The 26513-nt window shown below is 37.5% G+C and overlaps 1 protein-coding gene across 2 annotated transcripts in view; it reads right to left on the bottom strand.

The window, feature by feature from the left end:
* Nucleotides 1–26513, bottom strand: part of PCDH11X (protocadherin 11 X-linked) — a 389820-nt gene that overhangs the window by 215787 nt on the left and 147520 nt on the right. For both annotated transcript variants that reach the window (XM_052673093.1, XM_052673091.1), the window contains exon 4: nucleotides 23665–23736. In XM_052673093.1, coding sequence (XP_052529053.1) covers nucleotides 23665–23736 — 72 coding nt within the window. The remainder of the gene's footprint in view (nucleotides 1–23664; nucleotides 23737–26513) is intronic.

The raw sequence follows: 26513 nt of genomic DNA, 5'->3' as shown, positions 1-26513 counted from the left end.
TTGCATCCCATTTATACCAGCCTCCTTGTGATGTCAAATTATTATTCCAGTTGCTTCAGTTACATCATTTCAGTATCTAGCATGCAGATACCTGTAGCTTATCTCTACATAAAGATTTTAGAAAATTCTTCAGTTTTCTATGCATGGAGTCTTTATTCTTTGAATGCTGTTTGCACATTGGTGGCTTCATTTAATTCCGATAACAGAGAGAAAGTGAACCTGAAGAATATCTCCAGAGGATTTATATGAAATATGACCTTCCCAGCTGGAGGTCTGAAATACACAGCATACAATACATTCACTATTTTCAGTAGCCTGACATACTTGCTTTTCATTCTAGAGCAAAGTTTCTATTCGGTTATACAAAATTAGGTATGCAAACTGTTTTCCAGTTTACCATTGTATCACACATTGGTTCAAACTTCATTTTTTCGATGAAAAAATAAACAAACATATAATTAATTTCAATAACTTTTTTTCCAGGGAGGAAGCTGGGGTGTGGGCTCATGATCCAGCAACTGGGATGCCAAATCACCACACAGAGATCAAACTATAACAAACCATCTGGCTTTGACTGCTTTCTGCAGTCAGGTTCAGTTTATTAAAAGCTTTAAACATTTATAAATCACCAGGGAAACATGACTTTAATACCCAGCATTTAAAGTCATATCACAGGTGTAATAGAGAGGTTCCTTCCTGTTACCTCCCGGGATCAGACGATGAACTCCTTTATCATCTTCATTCTAATTGTAGCCTATCTTAAAGTGATTAGATCTATTGTTAGAGCAGGCCTTGTCAGCAGCTAGGACAGTGATTAATAGAAATTTCTCTTTAATTCCTTAGGATGTAAAAGTCTAAAGTCACAGTTGAGCCCTGGACCCCAATTATTAGGTGATTAATGAAATTATAATTGCTACCCTTTGGTTCACGTTCATCACTAGGTTTACTATTAATCATTAGGTTGAAAGCACGAGAGAAAGGAAAATAATTTACAAGTGGTATGCTATGGGTATATGGGAGAAGCACAAATGGGTCAGGAAGATGTTCTCCAATGCACCAGGTTAGAACAAATGTGTATTACCAACAACTCAGCTGTAGTAACAGCTCGAATGAAGGCTGAACTTACTAGTAGGAATCACTTTTCTGCCCAATGATAACCTCAGGTACCACCTTACTCTGCACTTGAGAGATAAACAAAGACTGTTTGGCCAAGAAGGTAGAAAAATGTTTTTGTAGCTAATCAGTCAATTCATGTAATGATCAAACCCAAAAAAGAGAATTCTTTTCTGGGTATTAAGATTTTTTCATCTAAAAAGAAATGCAATACTAAAACCATATCCATAGTTCATGCATGTCTGCTTGCAGCCAGTCTTGCATGGTAGACATGTTTCCCCTACAGCACGCATCCAGCCCACACCAGCCATGTTTTTTGCACCATGTTTTCCAGCATTTCCCAAAGACAGCTCAAAGTGGTCTATGTGGTTCCAACAGGAATTTAAGTGAGTTATTAATTGTATTATATAATTTATTATTATAAATGAGTAGGAGTTAAACGAGTAATTATCTTGTCTATAAAATACACAGTTGTTAAAAAAACAGTAATTCGAACTGCTTTAGCCCTGTAGCATTAATGTAAAGAAAGGTCAGATCCAAGATGGTTTTCCCCTTCTTGACTGATGGTTTCTGAGGTTTTACAGAAAGAATAATTTGTTTCTCCCAGATCAAAATCCTGTGCAAAGAAAGGAGAGGAAATGGGACGGAAGATAACGACTGAGGACCCTTTATCTCCTTTGACACAAAATCTTTAATATGTAAGGGCTCAACTGCCACCACCCCCCCACACAGACTGCGGGAGGAGAAATGAGGCTGCTCTGGTTGCACCCAGCCCTGTTCAATCCCCTGCCCCAGACAGAACCCCCAGAGGAAGGAGCATAGCTGCAGCCCTTCCTCCTGAACAGCCTCTGCTCATCAGCGCCGCAATACATATTCATACACCACAGCTACAAGGTGTAATGTAAATGACTATTTACTTTGCAATGATCTATATCAGGTGAAAAATCACTGTAATTTAAATCTCATTTGTTTATATAATAAAAGATTTGTTTATAGCGAACTTGATGCTTTATCTCAGCTACTTGAAATTTCATTAAATAACAAATCACTTGTAAGACCATGTCTCACTAATTCAGAAAAAGCAAGTCTGCCACGTATACCCTCTCTGTATTAACATCCAAAGCATATAAACTACTTACTGTGTCTACCTGCAGAAAGTAATGATTTCTAAGATCAGCCATTTTTTAATATATCTGAAATTCCAACTGCATGTACCTTTTTTCAGTGTCAATTTAAGCAAATAATTCTCAACTTTCATCCTGTGAGTTGGGCAGGGTGGTGAAAATAATGCTCGTTAATTTTCATATTAAGTTGCAGTCTCCAAGGGAAAATAAAAAGACCTTAACCGATCTTTGATGTAATTCATCTGAGCATATGCCAAAGTGTGCCAAATTGTGTAAGAGAGGATAATAAATAACTACAGTGCATGACAGAGTGGGAATAAAGCACCGCAGAGTTGTACTGCACTGCTCAGTCAGACAGTTGGGTCAGTCAATGCATGAGCTCAAGGCTGGAATATCAATCTTGTCAGCTGTCGGGACATCCAGCACGTGCACCCCTAGGGACTCACAGTTCCTCAGCTGGGTGAGGATGAAAACAAAAACATTTCAGAAATTTACAGAAATAAGCAATACTATCAGTCATCTTACCCCATTTATTCTGTATAAACCAAGAGTAAATTCTATTCATGTTATTAACACCATTTCCTAAATACCATTACAAAGTCTGATCAGGAATTTAAATCCTAACATCTATTATTTCTATCTGGAAGCTAACTAAAATGACTATAAATTGGGTTACAAATTTGGTACCTAAAAATTTGGCATCTTTTTGACAGTGGACCCCTCCTCCTGCAAATTATAAAAAAGTTGCCTTTCATAATTTTGCAATCTGATAACTAAATACCGAGTAGATGCTAAAATGATTTTGTCTTTTTAATCCTTGAGTTTCGTTAAAAAACTGACAAGCTTTTTTTGTTCTTCATTCTGATTTCTACAGGATAACAAAATATCTTGTTCCTTTTTTTCCACAGTTGCGGCTTAATAGCAATTTCACAGTAAAGTAATACAGCATCAGCTAAATGCTAGGAAAGATTTTAAAGTCATTTTAAGCTAGTGATCACTCATTTCTATTGTTGAGATGACATTTCTTTCTGCTAATATTTAGCTCAATGATGCAGCATTTTGAAGAATTTCTTTTCTAGTAAAGTCCACAAATACTCTTGCTCTTGAAATGATGCTATTATTGCTTAATGTGCTAAGTAACATATTAAACAGGAATCTCTCAAAGACAAGTATATATATACTTCAGTCATATAAACATTTCACATACATCACATAGATATGCTGTCCTCTTTATCTCTCTCACACGCACAGAGCAATTTTACTTGTTCAATATTGAGAGGGAAAATCACTTTGATTTAGTTCACAAGAATAGCAGAACTTTCTCACAGATTTCATATGATGTAATTTCATCTTAACAAGTAGAACTTATTTTGCATAGGTTAAACACATATGTAAAAACAAGAATTGAAGATTATCTCAGAATACTCCTCTCTGGATTCCTTAAAAAATTGGTAATTGTCTGTATCATTCAGAAATGAGAAGTCACTAGTTGGAGAACACATTTGTGGCCATTGGTTCAGTCTAAATGCAACATGTTATGGTTGGTGCAACAGATACATAACATAAGCTAGCTAGCTAACTAGATATGTAAGTGGATGTGCCATAGAAAGATGTACTTAAAAAGAAGCCCAAATTCAATAACTTCTTGAATAGATTAACTCTAGGGAAACAGCAGCTTTCTAAATAATACAGCACATGTTATAAAGGGTCACATTTATAATGGCTTTAACAGACCCAGGAGGGAAACTACAGCAGTTGTCTTTGATCTATTGGCCTATATTAAACAGTGATGTGCTGGAGCACTGGGAAATGTTCTAATTTATTCCTGGAAAATATGTGCGCGTATTGTGAGATGGAACATTCTTTATACTGCACCAGTCTATTATATGGGAAGGATTAAAAAAAAGAAGTAAAATGAAACAGAGAAGTACATCATTCATCCAAAATTGAACAAAATAGATGGCTAAATTGCTGAGAAGCACTTCTGATTGAACATCTTTGCATCAAGATATTTGCTTCATTTTCTCCAACAAAATGCTTCTATTTCACCTCAGAAGCAAAGTAAAAACGAGTGAATAATAAGTGGCTAACTTCAGATCACAGATATTACAAGTAAAAATAAGAACTGATAATAGATACTAAAATATGTGAAGCTACAGGTAAATAATGGAACACCTGGATTAGAAAACTTGAATTTGGGAGCTGGAGATTCAAGAGAAGGAGCATGAAAACATGAACACTGCAAATTTCACTATGACCTGCGAAGAAATTCTAAAGCACAACAGTAGACACTTCATAGTCTTATATTCAATGGTGGTGTTCACAACTTCCTGAATTTTAGAGAAAGTTACAATTATATCAGACCTATTCAATCTACCCCTAAAATTCCAACCACATCTGAAATGGTTAAGAGTTTTGTAGCAGGAGTAGAAAAGGAAGCCACAAAAGAAAGACCCTCTCCAAACACTGGCAAAGAGGTACAGCTCTGCTCTCAAGCACTAGCCTTTTATTTAGAGCACTAATACAACACAAAAGAAAAAAAAATAAATCCTTTTCCTTTGCTTATTTTGAAATTGAGTTTTCCTTCTTCTTCTATATGCTCATATAGCACTCTTGCATTAGCCTATACTACGCAATTCTTTCTGTAATAGGAAAAGTTGCACATCTGTTTCTAATCAGAACTTCATACCATTCCAACAATCGAGGCAGTTTGCATTTATATCATCACTTTTTTTTCTTCTTATTATTCATAAGAAAGGAGTGTGAGCATTTGTTGCTGGCCAGAGTAGCTGTGGACATGAATAACAGTCTAACAGCCTCCCTCTGCATACAAAAAGTGTATCCCTTGGTTCCAGATGAAATTCTAATCAGAGTTCCCTCACAACACAGATATTGTAGGTGTGCTATGCTAGTCATTTCTGTTATTATAAACGACCTTTCAGGAATTGAAAAAATTGCAGCTTGTCAGTTGAGACTTGTAATCGTTATCCATTCAGCCAAAGGATTTAACAGGACTGCTTGTAAAGGGAGAAAAAATAGATTCCCTTCTCACTCATCTCAGAAAGACACAAGTGGTCTAAATTAACAATTACGTTAGACATCGAAGGAGATTTCTAATAACACTGTATTAGAATGGAAGTTAGTATATTCTGATGGGAACTTAGTAACCACCATCAACTGTAGCCTTATGAGAATATGTACAACAGTTTGATCACAATAAAATCAGCTGCGATTTTTCTCTCCCTCCTGAACTGCTGTCCTACAAATGCCTAGTGAATCTCTCCACTTGGGTTACATTTGCATTGGTTGTGCATTTAGTGCAGTGAATTTGACCATGCTGAGGGTTCAAGGGGCAAATCAAACAACACAAAAAGTTACATACCCTAAAGCAAGTAGAAAGCATAAGGTAAATTTACAATAGAAAGAAAAACTCTGTAACCTAACAGGATTTTCACTGCCTGGTGCTGTTACTGCAGTCTTGAATGGGAAGTTACTTTAATATTAATTCCTTATGATTACTGTAAATTGCTCCTTAAAACGTAGCAAGTGAGAAAGATGGTTTAAACTTCCAGATCTTTAGATACTTACACATGTAACCAGTGTAACATACCTGCTATTGTTTTCACACGAAATGGGAACTTACAGTGAGAAATCTAACGTGTAAGTTACACTTCTAAAACACTTTCAAAATATTTAACAGGCTTTCTAGATGACAACCTACATTAAAAATAAATGTTCAGAAAGAATTCACCGTACAAAAAGATAACTATGCAACAAGCTGTGAAAAAAAAAAATATAAGATACATGTATCTCAGTTCACTAGATTATTTCTAAATTTTCAAAACTTACAATTCTCCATAGAGAGCCTCAGCCATTACAGCTGAGGTTCTCTCAGCTTTTTTTCCCTGCTCTCTCCTGTGCTACTCCTGCTGCTACAACCAAAGCACTGCTGTCAGAGCAAGTTGAAATCACACTGCCCACTTACTCATAAAATCAGAGCTACCTCTTCTTCACATGAAGCACTTCATACTCTAGTAAGCATTACAAAAAGTATGAAGTGCTCCACAAAGAATGGCCATGTAATAAAAGTATAATTGAAATGGCTCTGCTGCTGCCTCATTTCATCACTCACGCTGGCCTCTGCTTGTTAAATTTTAAGATCTCTTGGGAAACCACTGCATAATATAACTACACTCCAGAGTGTCAAAACAACCAGAGCAATGATTTATCTTATGCATTACATCAAGGGACTATTTTAAAGTAAAGATTTTACCAGTAAAACAAACTCTTAAACTTTCACATTTCCCGTAATTTAAAGAAGGTGGTGTAAAAATTTCTGAGGAACTTAAGGAACCTGTGGGGTTTCTACTGCTGTCTTTGCCTTCTGGAAACTTCTGAGCAGCAAATGTCTCCTTATTCTTTCTGAGTGTCCAAACTCATTGTAAGAGGACAACGTAATGCAGCATTTTCGAAAGAAAGTTACTATAAGAAAGAGTACTCATGTTAACAAAAAAAATCAGATGAACACAATTCAAACAAACACAAAATCTAATAAAGTGCTCTAAAATAAAGATTTTCTAAGTAATCTAGTAAATTATCCTAGGTTCCATTCACAGGGCTTGCAAATATGATATAAAATAGGCTGCTATCACTCGCTTAGGTGACACAAGTAGCACTTGAAAAATTCCTTCTAGCTTCACACCCCACTGCAGCAGAAAAGGTCATCAGAGAATTGTTTCTTGAAATTTGTTTCTAAGGAAAACTAACACATGCACAGCAGCAGAGCAATTTCTTCATTTTGCATTTATTTTACTGTAAAGTCTTCCACATCCATACAATGTTACCTATAGGAAACAGCACATAAAATGTATTTTGTCTGGGCTTAATTAGCAGTTATACATTCAGTTCCTTCCACTCCACAGAGAAGCCTTGATTGCTATGTAATAATGCCTATAAATCAGTAATAGGCCATCTAACACACAATATTACTTTTTCCTTTCTGTTCCAATATCTTATGGCAACTATGGAAGATTTGTAATTTCCAGTATGCTTTTCTTCTCAGGCAATTTCTTCTTTGTATTAGGAAAGAGTAGCTAACATTTAGTAAGATAGTTAGCTACCCCTACAGAGGAATATTCAGAAGAATGCAATGTAATTATGTAATGTAATGATTTTAAGCAAGTAATCTTTCTCCACCTACTGTCCCCTATAACAGCTGACTGAAATATCAGAAAAGGCTAAGAAGTGACCAAAGGCTGCTTTCCTTCAGCATTCTAGACCTGACATTTCGTTCAGTCAGTTTGACACAACTGTGTGTAAGAAATAACGTATGCATCACATCTTATAACTCTGAGAAAAAGAGTAATAGAACACAAATTACAAGGGAGATTCAATTATCTTTTTGAAAAAATGAGCAATGCTAGTAGCTGATGAGACTTTTTTATTTTTAGTTTTAGTGTAACTTCCTTGTAGATCTACAAAACTAAACCTTCAAGTTATGACTACTATTCATCACTCACTATTCCTCCACTTTCTGCACAAACTGGCATAACAAAGTAGTGAATTTCCTAGCCATTAATAAGACAAGAGGGCAGCAGGATGTCACCATTAAATCTGATTACTAGCTCCCCTTCATTGTCTCACAGTTTTGGTAATTGGTGCCCAGTCCTTGTGCCGAATCACAAAATACCAAAGTCAGATCAATGCATATGCAAGAGAAGTCCCATGACTGTCTCCACAGTGTTAGCACATTTTATCTATTCCCCCTAATTTCTACATAAATTTGATCTAAATCTTGCAGTCTAAAGTATATTAAAGAAGTAGAAATCAATGGAAGCTTTGTTATTTTAAGAAAGCAATTCTAACTAGTCTGAAACATTGCCTCCTTAAGACTTCAGTTTGCATTTTCATGCAATTCTGTGGTGAATTCTTTGGCTGTAGAAGAAAAACGAATGATTTGTGTGGGTTTTCTGTGTAATGTTCTCTACAGAAAGTAATGAATACGCTTTTTTGACCTTCACTTTGCATAACCAGCACTGCTCATTATTTGACTAAAAAGAAAAAAAAGAGATCTTTGCAGAATCTAAACTTTTTCTGAACTCTGCAGTTGTCAGGTAGATAGACTGTAATGATCAAGATCTCAAGGTCAAAAATATAAAGAACTAAGTAAAACAGTAATTTCATGCTGTGAAACAGTCTCTGAGAATACTGGCCCCTGACATATAATACTATGAAAGAAAACAATGAACTTTCATTTTTGATTTAAAGAGTGTAAGTTTACTCAAAGGTGCTTTGCTATCCCCCAAAGTTTTAGAGCAGTATAACCTGCCTTTACCACTTGTCAACATTTAATAGCCTACACCCCAATGATTGATTTTGTTAAATTGTGGGGTTTTTTTCCTCCTCAACTCAGGTATGTAGCTTTTAGCTGCAGCAGGTTGACAATGCATCTATCATACCCAAACAATCTTATTCAGAAGCATTTATTTTCTAAAGCTATATTTGCTTCATCTTCTGCTATATAGGTTGGGTTTTTGTTCCCTCTCAAGGAACACAAGTTTATCTTGCTTCTGCTTACAGTATGACCGATCCTGTTTTGTGCCTCCTCCTCATTCTGAGTATTTCTCTATATCACCACTCCTGCTTCCAGTGCCTTGTAAGTGATCTTGGTTTGCATGCAGAATGATCACCACACAAGGAGCATATTAGAGTTTCAGCAGTGACTAAAAAACACTTAAAATATTCCTATGCTCACTTCATTTGAAAATATGATGTCTCCTCCAGCAAGACGCTACTTAAGCAGAACGGGAGTTTTACTGTATAAAAAAGAGGCTGTTATATTTCCCAGCAACTTAAATTACACCCTCTGATAATTCTGATTCGAGTGCAATCAAAATATTATTTTAAATGTATTGTGTCACTGCCATTCCAAGGTTTCTAAAGAAGAGCTATATGACAGAAAGAAGCTTATTAAGGGCAACTTCTACTATAGCTAAAATATATCCCTTAAGCCCTAAAGTCTGCTGTTGTGAGGAGTGACGTAATTCAGTAAAACACACAGTCTCTTAAGCTGATATCAATGTCAAAAGGCCTCCCAAACCTATGGGACTGATGTAAAAGAAAACAGTAATTTTGAGGTCTGCTCTGATCTTCAGCTATCTCTAATTGTGGAAATACAAAAGTGGGAGAGTAAGTCTGCCCAGGAACGAGGCAGAAAAAAAGAGGGAAATCTAACAGCAGTTCTGCTTCAGGAAAACAGGTTTAGGCAGTGTTTTTAAGATGCTTGTTAAAGTGAAGTCCCACCTTCTTTTTACAAAGATAATTTTATGAACTGCCTTTCAGCTTACTGTCTGGAAGTTTGGCGAAGACAGGAGCCATAAGAAATTACTTGACAAGCATGAGTTAAATAATGCCTGGTTGCAGGAACCAAAATCTATCAGAGTCTCAGCATTATTTTGCAAGATATCTGCATAACCAGCAGGGTGAAGAGGTGATTCTCTCCCTCTGCTCTTCTTTAGTCAGATCCCACCTGGAGAAGCTCCGGGGCCCCAGCACAGGAAGAAAGAGGAGCTGTTGCAGTGGGTGCAGGGGAGGCCATTAGGATGCTCAGAGGGCAGCACCTCTCCCATGAGGACAATCTGTGAGAACTGCGGGTTACTCAGCCTGGAGAAAAGAAAGCTTTGGGGAGACCTTCTGGTACTTAAAGGGGACCTGTAGGAAAGCTGGAGAGGGACTTCGTCAGGGAGTGTAGTGATAGGACACGGGATAACAGCTTTAAAGTAGCACGGGAGATTTAGATTGGACATTAGGGAGAAATTCTTTACTCACAGCATGGTGATCATAGAATCATAGAATCACCAAGGTTGGAAAAGACCTAAAAGATCACCCAGTCCAACCGTTCACCTATTCCCAATAGCTCCTACTAAACCATGTCCCTCCAGCCTTTCCTTGAACACCCCCAGGGTCGGTGACTCCACCACCTCCCTTGGCAGTCCATCCCAGTGCCTGACCACCCCTTCTGAAAAGTAATACTTCCTAATGTCCAGCCTGAATCTCCCCTTATGCCCTGGCACAGACTGCCTAGAGAAACTGTGGATATCTAATCCCTGAAGTGCTGAAGACCAGGTTGGGGCTTTTGGCCAGCTGACCTAGTGGGATGTTTCCCTGCCCATATCAGGGAGGTTAGAACAAGCAAATAAATATTCTAGGGATATATGAAGAGCAACAAGTTCATACGTAATGAAAGACTTCAATAATTACCCATTTCCAAGCTCTTTCTTTTTTTTCCTAGGTATTTCTAGCATGATTTATTTCATATAAATATTGCTTTATATTGCAACTGAGAGCCAAAAATCTCTTTTTCTTATTCAACAAAGATGCTATAAAAAACTTCATAGAAAAGTTGCCTAAGCAGAGTGCAGTTGTCAAGCATGATTGGCTTACTTTACAATGGTTAGCAAGAATTATTCATTCCTTCTACAAGGAAAACAGTATTTTTCCATTAAGTGAACTCTTGTATAATACAGCAGCATATCTCTGCTTCTTAGAGTATGTGCAGTGCTTGCTATCCATGTTTCCAACTGAGTTGTTTACTTTCTCTCAAATCCTCAACTTGGCAGAGCTTGTGAACAGACTGCAGCTCTGACGAGCAGAGTTCCACATTTATGAAAGAAAGAAGCAATTCTGAAGGAAGCACATCTGAAAGAAGCAAGATAAAATAGTGATGGCACGCTTATTTTTATTTTATCAAGTTGTTGTGAAACTGCCAAGCCTATAAGCCTACCATTACAGCAATGTTCTGAAAAATAAATAAATAAAGCAACCTGGCCACTCTTGTTTTCCCTCTTTAGAAGAAAGTTAAGATATTTCTTGAGCTGCAACAAAGTAAATCCTGAAATGGAGAAAACGGATTACAAAGCATCATTACTTTTGTTTGCACAAAGATCTGTGTTTGACATAGAAAACAATTAAAGAAAAAAGAGATCTGAATTCAGAAGGACCAAGAGCTTTGTTCTCAACCAGACCAGACTGCTTTGTCCCATCATTTCATGTGCAAGGTGATGAAGACAAAAGTAAAGTCAGCGGATACAAATCTTAAGTATCTATTTTGAATAATAGAAGTTGTATAGATATTGACAAATGATCAACAGCATTCAAAAATGAAATCCAGAAGGAGAATATCACAACTCACACATGCAGAAATGACAAGATAAAGCAAAGGAAAAAACATGAGTATAGACAAGGAAGAACTTTCTCATTCATCTTTGAACAGATGTACACTGTAGAATAAAACTACAGCAATCTGGAGAGTAAATTCCAAGCAAAAATAACAAATTTAAGTGCAGAATATTATCAGATAAACAATCTAGTGCTAAAAATATCCCCAAATTGCAGATACTTATGGAAATGTTAGTACTTAGGTTTAAGAAGATACAGCCCTGAAAACCTAAAGTGTAAAACAATAAAATAATCTCGGCCCTCATAGTAATAGTGGGCACCTCAAGAAAGAAGGTTTCCACACATCATGGCATCATGACAAATAAGGTACAATTTCTCCTTTGCTTTGTGGCTTACACTGTACATACTGCTATCATACAGTGAAATTTATCACATTACCAAGTACTCTGTCACTAGTGAAATTTATGAATTTAAAAACAAAACAGTAGAATATGCATCTTTTCAGGGATGATGGATTCTACTACAAACACCGATGGCTGTCACAGTGTTTGAAACATTAATTCCTTTCTGTGTCTGATCTACTTCTACAATGTATTAGAATTAGAAAAAAAACAGTATAATACACAATAAATATATTTACTATCCTTATGTGGTATTTGGGACAGCACAGAGGCACGTCAAAATAAATTCAAAACAGAAAATTGTTGTTGTCATCATTTTCAGACTATAGTTTTGGTCTACAGCACCAGAATCTAATAGTTGGAATGTGACATGCTTCTCTAAGCATTTCTTTAACTTCTTTTATCTTCATAAATAAACCAATTAAAATTAACTAGTAACATTCCTATACATAGTAAGGAAGGTTGTGTGAGCCTTGCAAATAACAGTTCACATATAAAAAGAATGATATGTACTGAAAAGCTACCTCCAGACAACAAAGCAGAGTGCATGGCTCCTAAATGGAATACAACACATGGCCAGCAGAATTTAGTTACCTTATAACAGTGTGAAAAACATGTTGTTCAGATGCAAGTTATATTTAATGGGAAATACCTCTTCTCAAAGCAAATTTTATTAGTATATTCAAAGTAAAATTTGCATTTCTATTATCAACGTTATCCATGTATACCCAAAGTATCTCCCTGATTACTGTCTTCTTTATGGAGTTTTCAGATTTTATGCTATTTTTTTTTATCTTGTAAATAACTATGGATTTTGAATTGCTAAGAAAAATTTGAAGATTCTACTTAAGTAAAACCTCATGAAAAGCTATAAATTATATTGGAATGCAGCTCATTCAATAATTTAGGAAAAAATATGACTGCAATGATAGATGATGGAATTAATTTTTTGCATGCATCTCCTGGTTGGTTACTAAATAAAAATATTTTAGTTTCTAAGAGAAGACAAGTACTTGTACAAAAACTTGTGATGCTAGAAGACAGAGGTGAGCTCAGACAGATTGACAGAAATGGCTTGAAATCATCTTCCAGCTGCCACCAGAGCAATCTCCCCTTCCAGATGAAAGTCTTCCTGAGTATGTATTACAGCTACTCATTTTGATGGCCTGCATGAAAATCAGCAGTTGCTGCTGAGGTGCAATGTGATAACATGACACAGGATGAAAGAAAGATGGAAGAAGGTCTTATTTCTTAAATTCTGAGAGGATACACATCCTCTGTGCACACTGCACAGGCACTTGGCTGTAGATCAGGGGGCAGCTGTAAGGCAGCCATGTGGTTGGGCCAGACTCTGCACTCCCAGCACAGCATCAGAATCTGCAGCCCAAAGCAATCAGAACAGGCAAAATCTCCATAATGTTGTTTTTTATTCAATCCTCTCCCTTCTTTGCAGTCCCCTGCAGATCAAGACAACCAATAAAAACTTAACATGAGCTTTTAAGAAGTTGTCCAGGCTCTGCAGCACAGGATGTTGGGAAGACGCATGCAAAATTCACCTGCCACTTTGCTTTCTGCAAGCCTATAAGGCCTGGCCTGAGGAGCAGAGGCCCAGCCTATGGAACTGAGATGGATGACAACAGCTACCTGCAAGGCTGGGCAGGGTGAGGAGCTCAGCACAGGTACAGTGCCTGCCTGCTCCCAGTGGGCTCCTGTCTCCTCGCCAGAATTAATGCACAAACTATACTAATTTATACAACTTACAATTAAGTTACTGTAAATGCTGAATACAATGTGATAATCTTCCCTTATATAACTCATTATTTATTGAATTCTTTCTCAAAGGCAGATGGAGAGAGCAGTGGTGTTAATCTCATTTGGGCTTTCAATGGATACGTAATATCCATTACTGGATTGCCACCGGCGAACCAAGTTGGAGTGTATCTGCTTTATACACAATAATTCGCAGCCAAAAAATTAATCAGTCCATAAAACATCCTTCAAGAAAAACAACTGATTTTGTAGCCGAGAAAATGACTGCAAGGGGAAGTGACCTGGCAACAGCAATCAGGAGAGGCACAGACTACACAAGGGATGCACGACAATAATAATATAAGTTAACGGACTGAAGAAATACCTTATTTCATCTCACAAAATTCAGTTAAACACCAGTTTCCAGCACTGAAGATGCACGAACTACAGTTTGATCTATGTACAGAGAGGGCCCTCACTGAGTTTGTGAATAATTGTCGATATTTGCATTTTAAATAAATGCTCGCATCAGGTTTTGTTCTTTTTCCATTATCATCAATAGAAAAACGTTCAGCATTACAGGATCAGGACCAGTGTGCATCACATCAGAGGGTGGTGATACACTGGAACAAGTTGTCCAAGGAGGTTGTGGATGCCCCATCCCTGCAGGCATTCAAGGCCAGGCTGGATGTGGCTCTGGGCAGCCTGGGCTGCTGGTTGGTGACCTGCACATGGCAGGGGGCTGAAACTGGATGAGCATTGTGGTCCTTTTCAACCTAGGCCATTCTATGACATGACACATCTAGTAGCTCATGTGACAAGATTTTATGGCAGTCTGTGTTTGCTCTCATGGAAAATAAAATTTGCATAGCTAATGCATCAGGAGGGAAGGCTTAAAATTCTTATTAAACCTAGTAAAAAACAATAAATCATAATTAAAAAAAAAAATAAAGCCACCTCCAAGAAAACGTGGTTAAGTTTTTCAAAACCACAGAGAGAGAAAAACCTCAGGAAGCTGACAGTTAAAAGCCCAACAAGTCCAAAGTCATTCCCTTATGCACTCAGCCAAACAAAGGTCCTCTCTGATGCCAATTTTAAGGTTTAAAACATAACACAAGAATGCTGTTATTATGTTCATGCTTTCCTAAAGCTTTTCAGCCAACTCCCTCCATTCTGAGATGCACCAAGATGCACCATCAGCAGCAGCAATCAGAGGGATGTTTTTGTTCTTGAGTACAACTCAGCCTTGTGGTACCACTGACTGCTCTGTGAGGGACACTGAACCAGACACCGGAAAAACTGACACCTCTGTGAATATGCCCAGTTTATGTTTTCTGTTTTAAGATTTATGCATGTTGAACACAGCTCAGAGCATATAAGTTACAGTCCAATGCAACTTAGTGATTCTCTTAACGCTTTCGCCTGCATAATGGGGCCGTCTCTGCTTTCTTGTCAAAAAGGAGAGATGCCAGAAAAAATACTGTGGGAAGGAAAGCCGTTCTGACAGTCCCAATAGATAACTAAGCACCTTGAAGATCTCATCTACATTTTCTGAAAGCTGCTCTGAGGTGATTTACTTAAGCACTGACAGGGCTTTCCAGCACCTTACAAGATGAAGGAGTAGCTGTCTACCCACCCTTTTTAAACACCTTCACTGGATATTTCACTACTGAGTGCCCCATCTCATCCACCTCAGCATACAGCAAAGGAGAATAAATCAGCTGCCTGTTATAAGCAGTCTTCTCCCCTCCTACGGATCCAGTGAGAAGCAGGTTGGCAGCATGCTTTCTGGGTTACCTGTTTTCATGCACAGTGACTGCACTTGTGGGTAATGCTCTGCAGCTGAGCTCCCTTCCCTTGTTAACAACTCTTTCCCCATTTCCACCGCTGTTCAAGTCTGTAACAACAATTCAGACTTGTGACAAGCAAGAGGAAGGAAAAGATTTAGCAGTGTGAGCCAAAGAAACTAGACACAGAACATTGCTGCTGCAGTGGGTGAAAAAGGAAAAGATGTTCTTCAGTGTCTGAGTGAATGAGTTTAAAAATATTTAAATATTTAAAAGTAGTAAGGACCTGAAACCTTCATTATCCCTCACTTTTCGACCCAGCAGTTTTGACATTTGGGAACTGAAAGTACATGGAACAGTCTGACACAGACAAACATGCAAGTGTCTGTCCACAGAGATACAAACCATAAAGTGACAGGCTTTCTGCTTTTACAGATCTGAACATCTGAAAATACAACAAGGCAAGTATGGAAACTGTCTTTTGAGTTCTCATTTATTTTAATTAACTCATAAGAGAACAGCAGCTTAGATCAAACCAAGAGTTTTTAATCACAGAATCGTACTCTGATGTGGAAAACAAACAGATAAACTTAAAAATGAAATGGGAATTTTTTCTGCCTCTATAATGGTGTCCCCTGCTGAAATCAATGCAAATCCAGTGCTTGCAAGTCTCTGTATCTTCTGGTTTTTTTTTCTTATTTTCTCTGAGAGACTTTCTAGCTACATCAGCTACTAACCTCCAACATTCAAATGCTATAGCAAAAAAAATAGATCTTGAAAAAAATTATGCATATACATATATTCATACTTACATATATATAAATTGTATAAGTATATACACAGAAAGCACATCAAATTAATCCTACTATATTAATTAAATAAAAAGAGAATTATTGTTGCCCAGGTTATCTAAGCAACACTGCTCCATGGCAGAGGAAGTGCTTATTTAGATTTTGAATAGTTCTTCAAATAAATTAGATTTTATTTGCATTTGCATTCATCTCTAAATTAATCTTCACAAAATACAACGGCAAATTTTGCCATCTTCTTAGATTTGATTTGTACTAGCATACAAAAAATACAAAGCTCCACAATATTTATATCGCCTATCACGCTTTGAGGCACCACTTTAAGGAAATCTACTCTTCTTTATTTATTGTCATCAAAAAAGTTTTTCAACCTTCAAGAAATCAAAAAAATTCAAAAGCTCACTCTTTTCCAAGACATACTACTCTCACTAGCTCTCAGAAATGCATAAATCTTGGACAGTTTTCCAGATAAACTTCAGTGGCCCTTCAGCTATGGGGTAACCAATGCAATCAACAATCTCCTGGTCTCTTGCAAAGAAACAATATACAAATCAGGAACAGTAAGAAGTATTCTTTTATTTATAATTCTAGAAATAACTGCATTTTTTACTTTTGATAAACATTTTAAAAATATATCAGCTTATTACATTTGCAATTGAATAGCCCTAGTTGCCTAATTCAACCACACATCATTATATTGATACAGTATTTTATATATGTTATATTGGTATTCTTCTATTCCAGTCAGGGAAAATGCTCACTAGACAAGAAATAGTTACTGCTCATTTCCAATTAATGAACTTCCTTTTAGAACTACAGCCTGATTTCTGGATGCATTGTTTCCATAGAATGTCAGGAATACTACATACAACATAGCCTAGAGTCACAGCTAAAATGAAATAGCATTGTTAGCTGCAAGAAGTCAGCTTTGTACTTTTGGGTAGCCAGGTATTGCACCAGCCCATACCAGAAAGATTCAATGTTTATTAGGATACCCTCTATAATTACTTTTAAATTGCAAAAATTAGTGTGTTTTTCTCTCAAGTTTCATAATAAAAGACTATTTCAACCCTATCGATACTCAAGTCAGATCAAAACAACTGCCTGCTATCAGTTAGCTTCTAGTTTGTGAAGCCTCCATTTTAAAAGACAAAAAAGCAGGTCTGTAGTGCTCGAAAACAGCTTTGTGGGCAATTCTAATTGCATTTAGAAGACCAACACTTTCTGCACTGATCTTCCTCTCTCTCTTTTTTAATTACTGTCTTTTGTGTCAGAATCAAGGATTATAATTGAAGTTCCATTCAAACAAAAAAAATGTAGTCGAGGCATATGTAAATTTATTAAGGCATCAAATAAAACGGGATTATTTTAAGCATACAGCTCCTAAATATTAAGTATAGCTTGGGTATAGCTAGGCTATGTAGATATATTTAGGTGACTAATTTGTATCGAGGCTAAAGACACTGAGTCAGAAATAAGCTTTACTTTAATTTTGATTTTTTGCTGATTTAAAATCCTAAAAGTTGAAGCTGTGAGCCAAGCAAACAACACACCAGGATGTTATGGAGAATAATTCTGTTCCCACAAACTGTGGGAGAAAATAGGCATAGAATTCTCATTGGTTGCTTCTCTTCAAATACCTAACCACAATAGTTAATATTTCTCCCTATGTAAAATGCTCTGTTGTTTATAAAGAAGTAGAAAAACTTTTGATTTAGTTTTGACAGTCTCTTTGAAGAGGAGCACAAGATGTCATACTGCAAAAAACTCTGCTCGGTAAAATGAGGATCTAAGTAACCAAAACTGTACGCCTCGGAAGTGCAGCGGTGCGTATGGTCAGACTGCGCTGGTTATGGAAAACTCTTCTATCCCAGGACTCCCTTCCCCCCTAGCAGGAATTGTAGCATCGTGCATGGCCAGCTCTCTGTGAGACAAACCTTATCTTACAGAGGATGCTTGGAGACCTCTCTCCCAAAGTCTCTTTTCTGCATATTGAAAGGGAAAGCTTGGCTGCAAATGGGAGTACAAAGCTGGGAAAAGAATAAAAAATAATGCACATAGCTCTGCTGGCAGTTGCAGGGCATTTAGAGTGAACGAGAATTACATGACTTGATTTACTTCACAAAAACTGATTAGTAAAACCCCCTGTGGATTTCTTAACTATACTGTGGAGGGATATAAGATTAGTGTAGCAATTCCCATCATCAAACGTATTTACTGTTAAAATATTGGATTAGTGATGTTGTTATCCACTGTTCCAAGATTATAAAGTGATTCTTTAAAATTGAGCAGAAAAATACTGCACTCTATCATTTGTAATTAGATTTCAGTCTGAGGGGTTTTTGCCTTTCCACAAGAAGTAATTGTTTCAAAAAAGAAACAAAAAAGGAAAAAAAAAAAAAAAAAGAATGTGCACTGCACACCAAGAGAGATAAAGCAAAACTAGAAAGCCAGAGTTGCAACTCATTTTCCCCCTTTGCTTTTGAGAGACAAATGTTTCCCTGAGCCTGGACCTTATTGCTCCTGCTGGTCACACTCACTGCTGCGGTAAGACACCAGGTGGTAATAAAGCCATGTTGGTGCTGGATGGTGCTTATTTACGAGGCACATGTGGATGTATGCTACCTGAGACTGACAGATCTCTAATCCCCAGATATTCATCCTTCCCTGAGAACTCCTGGGGGAACTATAAACCTTCATGGATTGCATTTTCATGCAGCACTGTGGAAAAGGAAGAGCATGAGGAACGAGGACAAAAGTGTTCATTAAGGTAATTACACTACATTTAGGCCAAGAAAATTAATGCAACTTCACCCTGGCTTTTCACTAAGAGCAACTGGAGCTGTTAGAATTAGTAAAGAAAAGCTCCAGCATTAGTAACACTGTCTTCTCATATTGCACTGTGTGAAACACCTCCTGGAATCACTTGCAGACATTATCTAGATGCAGAACAGAGAGTCATGAAAGAATCTAACAACAACAACAACAACAACAACAACAAAGTTTAAATCAAAATACCCTGCTACTAAACAGTTTTAAACCAGGTAATCTTAATCATTGCTCTTTTTCTTTATTTTGGTAAATCCGTATTCTCTCTTTCTAGTTTTATCAAATTAGTAATTTGTCAGCATAAAACTGCTTCTGAATTTGAATAATCCCAATCACTATATTTTTTAGCTTTGCCATACAAAATTCAGATTTTAAAATAGTATCTGCAAAGTTCAAAAACTTAAACCTCACAGATTGGTTTGATGTTAAATTGCCCTTTGTGTTACTGCCATAATCATAGAGGCTATAAGCAGGTATTCTCAACTGCAGTAGCTGTAAACAGCCTTGGCAGTGTTTATCAGCTAAATGTTTAATGGCAAAAATATAACCAGAGGAATACATGGTACTTAGCATTTAAATAAAGCTTGTAAACCAATGACAAGTCTATTTGGTCAACTACTAGCACACATTCTTTATGTGCAAAGGGTTTGTCCTACATTTATTACAATGAGTTTCGCACTTTTCAGGTAGGGACATCAGTTTCCATTCACTGAGTTCACAGAAAAAGATGCACAAAAACACAAGTTAAAGGGCATGGCCTTGAAAAAGAACTGCCATTTCGGCAATGACACATTGCTCTAAGAATTTATTAAAAAAAAAAAGAAGAAACCAAACCCAAAACATAAGCAAACAAAAAACCCCTACCCTAAAGAAGTCAATCTGACAAAGCACCATAGTTCTTCATTTTGAGCAGTTCAGTTCCAAATTTTTTTCAACTAAGCAGCTACATCTGAGATGAATCCTTGAGCAAATAAAGAAAAACAACCATGACAGAGCATGAAACACGCAGCCTTCCCTCCTTCCACGCAGAAAGCACTGTGTTTGTTTCTGTCAGACTCTGCGTGAAATTGTCCAACCCCTAATATGGATCAGCTTCTCACCTCTTGGTATTAGGGGACAGATGTGGTGCTTTCTGCTTCACTGACTGTTTGGCCCTGAACACCGAAGCTGTGCTCTCAGCTATTTTTTTTTCACTCACTCTGTTGATAAAACATATCCCACAGCAACTCTGAACATAGAAAATGCAGTAAATAGCCCAAGAAAATGTAATGATTTTTTACTGTTATTATTAAGTAGACAAAAGTAGTGAGTCCTTCCCTTGGGGGGTGGGGAGGGAAGAAATAAAAATCAAAAAACTTTCATGTAAAGAATACCATCTTGTAAATAGGAGTTGGTTTTACTCACGACTCATTCTGGTGGCTTTTAAATATATTCCTCCTCCTTTTAGAGCTGGGAACCATTTGCTTTATGAGTACCATTTGGAACATTTGCCTGTCGCTCATAAAATAGACAAAGCTTTTATTCATGCCATGAATTTTTACTCACTTTATACAAAATATCTAAGGAGGGATTTGCAAGGGCCAGAATTACATCCGTGAAAGAATTAACAACTAATTTAATTTTGTGCAACAATAATGGCTCCAGCAGTTTTTGATTTTGTTGATTACATTTCTTCTCTCCATGAAACACAAAGGCATATGGGTGTTAGCTTCTTTGAGCGTACTTTTTTAAAAGGCAGGATTTTTTTTTCCAAAAATGAACAGGAATGACAAAAGCAGTTCATGTTTTAATCCACGTACCTATTAAGCAGAGCAGTGGCAAACACAGTTTTCAGAAGTGATCATGTAACACAGTGAAAGAACATGGAAAAACAAATATTGTTTTTTGCACTGCTACAGTCCAACAGAATATTTCTTCACCAACACAGGCAGCAGTTGCACAACCCACTGGAGAACAGGCTGCAAAAGATCACCTCTCTCACCCACATTCATGCACCAAACCACAGCACACCGTGATCATTGCATCACACTGCTTCCAAAATCCTCACAGCTCAGAAACTCAGCTTCTCCCTTGAGTACCAACAAGCTGAAATTCAGCCCCAACATCAGGATCTTCGCCTCCCTGCAGCACTTTGTGCAAGCAAGGGAGCAGGAGGAATCTGCTATCCTTCCATAACGATTCATTAGCTGTTCACCAGTAACTGCTTTAACAAAACACTTTCCTCAATATTTTCGTGCCTGCACATAAGAAGCTACTGCCTATTAGCAACTATAGACCATTGCAAGCTCCTGCGGTCCTGTGCATAAACATTATTGATTGCAGACACAGATCAATGCACTCCTAATGATTGTGATTAGCAACTGTCTGAATAGAGGCGCTTGGAGTCTTGGCCATGGAATTTTGGCTATGCAGTACCTAGAAACAGGTTGGGTGCATGCTGTATGTAGGCACAGTAACAACTTCCATAGTAAGGAAGTAGTAGAGGAGAGTAACATTTGAGGGATTTCCCTGCAGTACAAAGTTTCTGTGACTGCACATAATAGCCTTCTTTCTGCATGGAGAGAGGCACAAATACCTCGTGTGATTACAGCGAAGAACTTACCTTTAATGAACTACCAGCAATGCTACCAAATTGGAATCAGCTGTACAGGTCATCCCACCAAAGCCTGCACAGTTAGCATCACAATTAATTTTAAAGCAAACATACTAAAGCATGAACAAAATAAGCAATAGTAAAGACGCATGGTTCTTTCTATTTCCAAATCCCTACACTGTTTGTCACATGCTTTTGGAGTCAACTAGCCTCTAAAACAAGCCTAAGCTCTAGATCATGTATCTATGTAAATTAAATTAATGTAAATTATGGAAGAAATGGACCTGAGGCTGTTGATCGACTCTTGGCTACGCTGCCATGAGCCACCAGTAAGCCCAAGTGGCCAAGAAGCCCAAGGGCATCCTGGCTTGTAGCAGGAACAGTGCTGCCGGCAGGAGCAGGAGGTAATCTTTCTCCTGTACTCTGCTCTGGTAAGTAGAGTACATCTGGAGTATTACGTCCAGTTTTAGGTCCCTCACTACAGTATAGATGTCAAAGCTGTGGAGCACATCCAGAGAGGGCAAGGAGGCTGGTGAGGGATCTTATAAGGAACTGTGATTGTTCAGTCTGCAGAAGAGAAGGGGAGATAAGAGAAGATCTTATCACTCTCTACAACTGCATGAAGGGAGGTTGTGGTGAGGTGGCGGTTGGCGTCTTCTCCTGCATAACTAGTGATAGCATGAGAGTGAACAGCCTCAAGTTGTGCCAAGGGAAGTTCAGGCTGGATATCAGGAAAAATTTATTCTCCTGAAGAGTTGTGAGGCATTGGAATGGACTGCCCAGGGAGGTGGTTGAGTTACCATTTCTGGAGGTGTTACAGAAATGTTTAGATGTTGTACTAAGGGACATTCCTTACTGGGGAAATACTGGTGGTAGGTGGACTGTTGGACAGGATGATCTTGAAGGTTTTCTCCAACCTTGGTGATTCTATGATTCCTAAGTTTTTAAAACTAAACAAGAGAATTTTTGTTTGGGTGTATTGCTTACAGCTTAAAAATACAAGGCAGAGCCTGCTCTAGACTACAGTAATGCTGTAATTACAGAGCAAAGGTTTCTACCTCTTCCTGGTTCTCTCAATCTCTGCCAGTAAATTCTCAACTTTGACATTACACATATAGATTCACTGCTACCTTTAGCAACAAGTGAGCACTGCAGAGTCGAGGAAGGTTCTTGTGTCAAGAAGAAGCACTGTACCAAACAAATTACAAACCTGCTGCTGAAGGAAAAAATGCCCCCACATCCATAAAAGCAGCAGCTCTCTTCCCCTGGGAATTTAGAAGCAATCTGGTTTTCCAGGTGGGGCCTTCCAACTCCCCACTTCATCTCTATCCCTGCTCTATCTCCTTCTCTTTTAGGACCCAAAGCTTTTCCCAGAACAACATCTGGTTTCATCTGCACAATGAACTGTCTCTTGCCTTCCCTCCCATCACTCAGAAGCCACATATTACAAAATGCAGTACAGTGCACTGATACACAGGGAATAAACAGCAAAAATTCATCTGAACTTCCGCATGTCAGAAATTTACAATGATTTGCTACAGAAAATACAGAAATGCAAGACCAAAAAATCCAAACCCCTCTGTGTAAAGAAACGGAAGTGCTGCACATTAATCTCTCCTTTTCTTTATCTTTTTTGTGTAATTAAGTATTGCTTCCTTTTCAGAGAAATCCTATTACACAATAGGCTGAACCTCAAACCTTCCTTTCAAAATAACACTCCACAAATTCCATTTCCATGCCAGAAGACGCTCACAGTTTCTTGACACTCCATTCAGAAAGTGGTTTGGCTTCGTAAGGTTTTGCAGTCTTTCAAGCATGTCAGGAACACAAGCTGAAGGAAAGATAATTGTGGCATTTCTACACTAGAAAAAAGCTGAATCAGATCCTGAGAGTTTAACTAAAAAACACTAGCAATCATCCAGATAGCCAAACAACAAAACAAATCATTTTGACATATGATGGCAAGAACCACAGAGCTACCCTAAAAGCAATGTTTCTTTAGAGCCTTAGATTGATTCTATTAAGACTCAGAAAAACCACCATTAGAAAAAAAGCATTATGAGAAAAATCATTCCACCCTACCTGTGGCTGAGTCCATGGCTCCAGCGTTGATTCTTTTAAAGGAGTTTGTGGCCTTCCCATTTCTTTTGTGTGCTTTAAGGAGAGAAAAGTATGCTTCAGGTTATACGTGCAACCACTCTATCAGTATTCAGCATTAATTTCCCTTGAGGGAATAAAACAATACTCATGCACAAAATTCATACAAAATAATCAAAATATATGATGACTGCATGCATTTAGAGTAGACTGCAGGTTGGATATTTTTGCTGCAAGTAATCTAGCTTTCATAGAGTGGCTTTAACCTTCCAGATGTGAGGGTGCACACCTCCATCTGTGTGTGCAAGTGAAAAACCTCAAACAAAAGCCTGAAATTATTTGCCATCACAGTGAGGTCCAGCAGCAGAATTTACAAGAGAATCACTTGTGTTCTCCAGCTTTTCACTACCCTGGAATTTTTCAAGATTGACTGCCTCAAAGCAAGTGTCTGTGTAATCAAACAGATTAAAATAGTCTTCAGAGAATTAGATTTGCTGACCCTTCACACTTTCGCTTCCATTTTTTAATATTAGTGAAACATGCTGCAAATAATTGTTATTTTCTGTAATTGTTCTGCTTCAGAAATAAATACATGAGAGTAGTAAGCACTGGGACTAAGTACTGAATAGGATGCCAGCTCCTTTTAATTTTCTCCATATGAATTTCCAAAGGAAGAAGCTCTGCTGCAGAGATACAAACAAGTCTCCTTCATTTTTTTCTGCCTAATTCCTTTAGGTTGTAAAATGAAAACAATGGTTTTGACAAAACAGATCTTCTGTTGATATATGCTGTAATTAGGTGCCAGAATCTTCCTCTTTCTGAAATACAGTACCTCTATCATGTTACTCTTTGGACAAGGCCTTTGAACAATATGCAATATAAATATCATCTTATCTGGATATCATATTAGAGAGATCTAAATGCCAGTGGAGACTGCAAAGACTGTCAAAGTGGAAGTCATATGCCATTGGATTTTCTGTCATATGCAGTAAAATATGATCTCTTGAAATAAAACAATTTTTTGAAATACAGAACTTGTGAACAACTTCAGTTAGCATGGAACATTCACAAGGCTCATTTCAAAAAAACACCTTATTAAATGGAAATTTTGTTTTGGCAGGTTAGATTGCCTGTAATAATAGATTACAGACAATCATTTGTACCATTTTTGTTGCTATATTTTGGGGTGGCAACTGATTATGATTCATTCTTGAAATAGAACAATAAATGCATTTAAAAAAAAAAAGAAATAACCACAGATACAGTGAACGCTAAAAAGAGTTAAAATGAATGCATCTCGAAAGGGAAGGCTGTGTTTTCCATATGTTCAAAAGCAACTGTATTCTACCTTGTAATCTTTCTTTAAATGTAGTAATCAAGCATCAAAAGGACCCAAACACATACTGAAAATTATTAAACATATCAATTGTGGTACTAAGATACCGTAATAACTCCATATGGGATAACCTGTCAGGAAGTGACATTAAAAATCTGAGTATTTCTTTACAAGTAATTTTCCTTTGAATTTCACATCATTTTTTTTTATACAACATTGATCCAATTAGTGTTACAGAGCAGAGGAAAAACAAAAAGCAAAAACAATGTGTATGAGATCATAAAGCATAAAGGATACGAAAGTACATTTGGGTGAGACAGCACTCAAAACTTTGGAGTATCATTTTAAAACTCTGCCTTTTAGGTATGATGACTGAGTCACATCTTAATGCTGAGCTTCCCATTGATTAGCATCTTGGGTTACTCATTTGCTAGCTACTGCTCCCACTACCCAGAAACCATGAGTACCTTTCCCCCTCCAAAGAGGAGCATCAGTGACATAATACTAAGAGAGTGACACACTGAGCAGATCTTGGGGCAACTACTAGTTATTCTGCATGCTGTAACACATGGAAGAAAGCTTAAAAAAAGTACTGAAGAACCTAGAAGTCACTGACTTTTTTTTTTTTTTTTAATTGCAGAATAAAAAAGACACACAATATCTCTGTGAGCTGTGACTGCACGCAAGGTAGCTCTCAAATACCAGCACTTGGACTGCTTACAAGCAGCACATCTGCTGCAACTTCAAGCTCAGCATGTTACAAAACTAAGATTGTGCAAATAACTGTTCTGAACCAGCAATTGTACTTCTAGTCTATATGCTGCCTACTTACAGCATGCTGAGATACACTTATCCACAAGTTCTCTATTCCTTTTTTATTTTTTTTATTTTTATTTTTTATTTTTAAGAGAAGAGGAATGTGGTAATGATAGACAATACTCCTGTGAGCATCTTTCTTCCAACACAGATAAAAAGCTCTTTACTAAAGGCAGGGAGCTTTTGGAAGACTTTATCCCCCCATTTTGCTTGGAGCATCATCCTACAAGTTTCTGCAGTTTGTACAATTTCTCTAAAGAAACAATAGGAATATGCCCACAGTCTTTTGTTTACGTTCTCTCTACTTCCTCAATTTGACATTTAAGTTTCGCACATAGAAGAAAATTGTAGTCATAATGAGATAAAGATGGAATGATTTCAACCTGGATATTATATTATGGTTTCAGCAGTGCCATTAGAGCTCCCTTAGCTCTTGTACATGCACAGATTAGATTCTTTCCAGCAGGCAGGTGAGACTTCTAGAATAAATGAGGTTCCCTCCATTTCTGATGAAATGCCTGTCAGTTCTGGTACAGCCAACGACCCCACAAACACAGGGCATTTCTGGACAACTGATTCAGTTCCCACTGTTCTGTCTTATACAGTTGTTCTGGTGCAGGCAGCAGTCAAAGCAGAAAAAACACCGAGCTTTTACTGACTTCAAAAGTTTCCTTTATCTTGG

This window comes from Tympanuchus pallidicinctus, unplaced genomic scaffold, assembly GCF_026119805.1.
Source record: "Tympanuchus pallidicinctus isolate F22 unplaced genomic scaffold, pur_lepc_1.0 scaffold13, whole genome shotgun sequence".
In the NCBI taxonomy this organism is placed as follows: domain Eukaryota; kingdom Metazoa; phylum Chordata; class Aves; order Galliformes; family Phasianidae; genus Tympanuchus; species Tympanuchus pallidicinctus.
The sequence above is the reverse complement of the archived record's forward strand: the minus strand, read 5'-3'. Positions and strand labels throughout refer to the sequence as shown.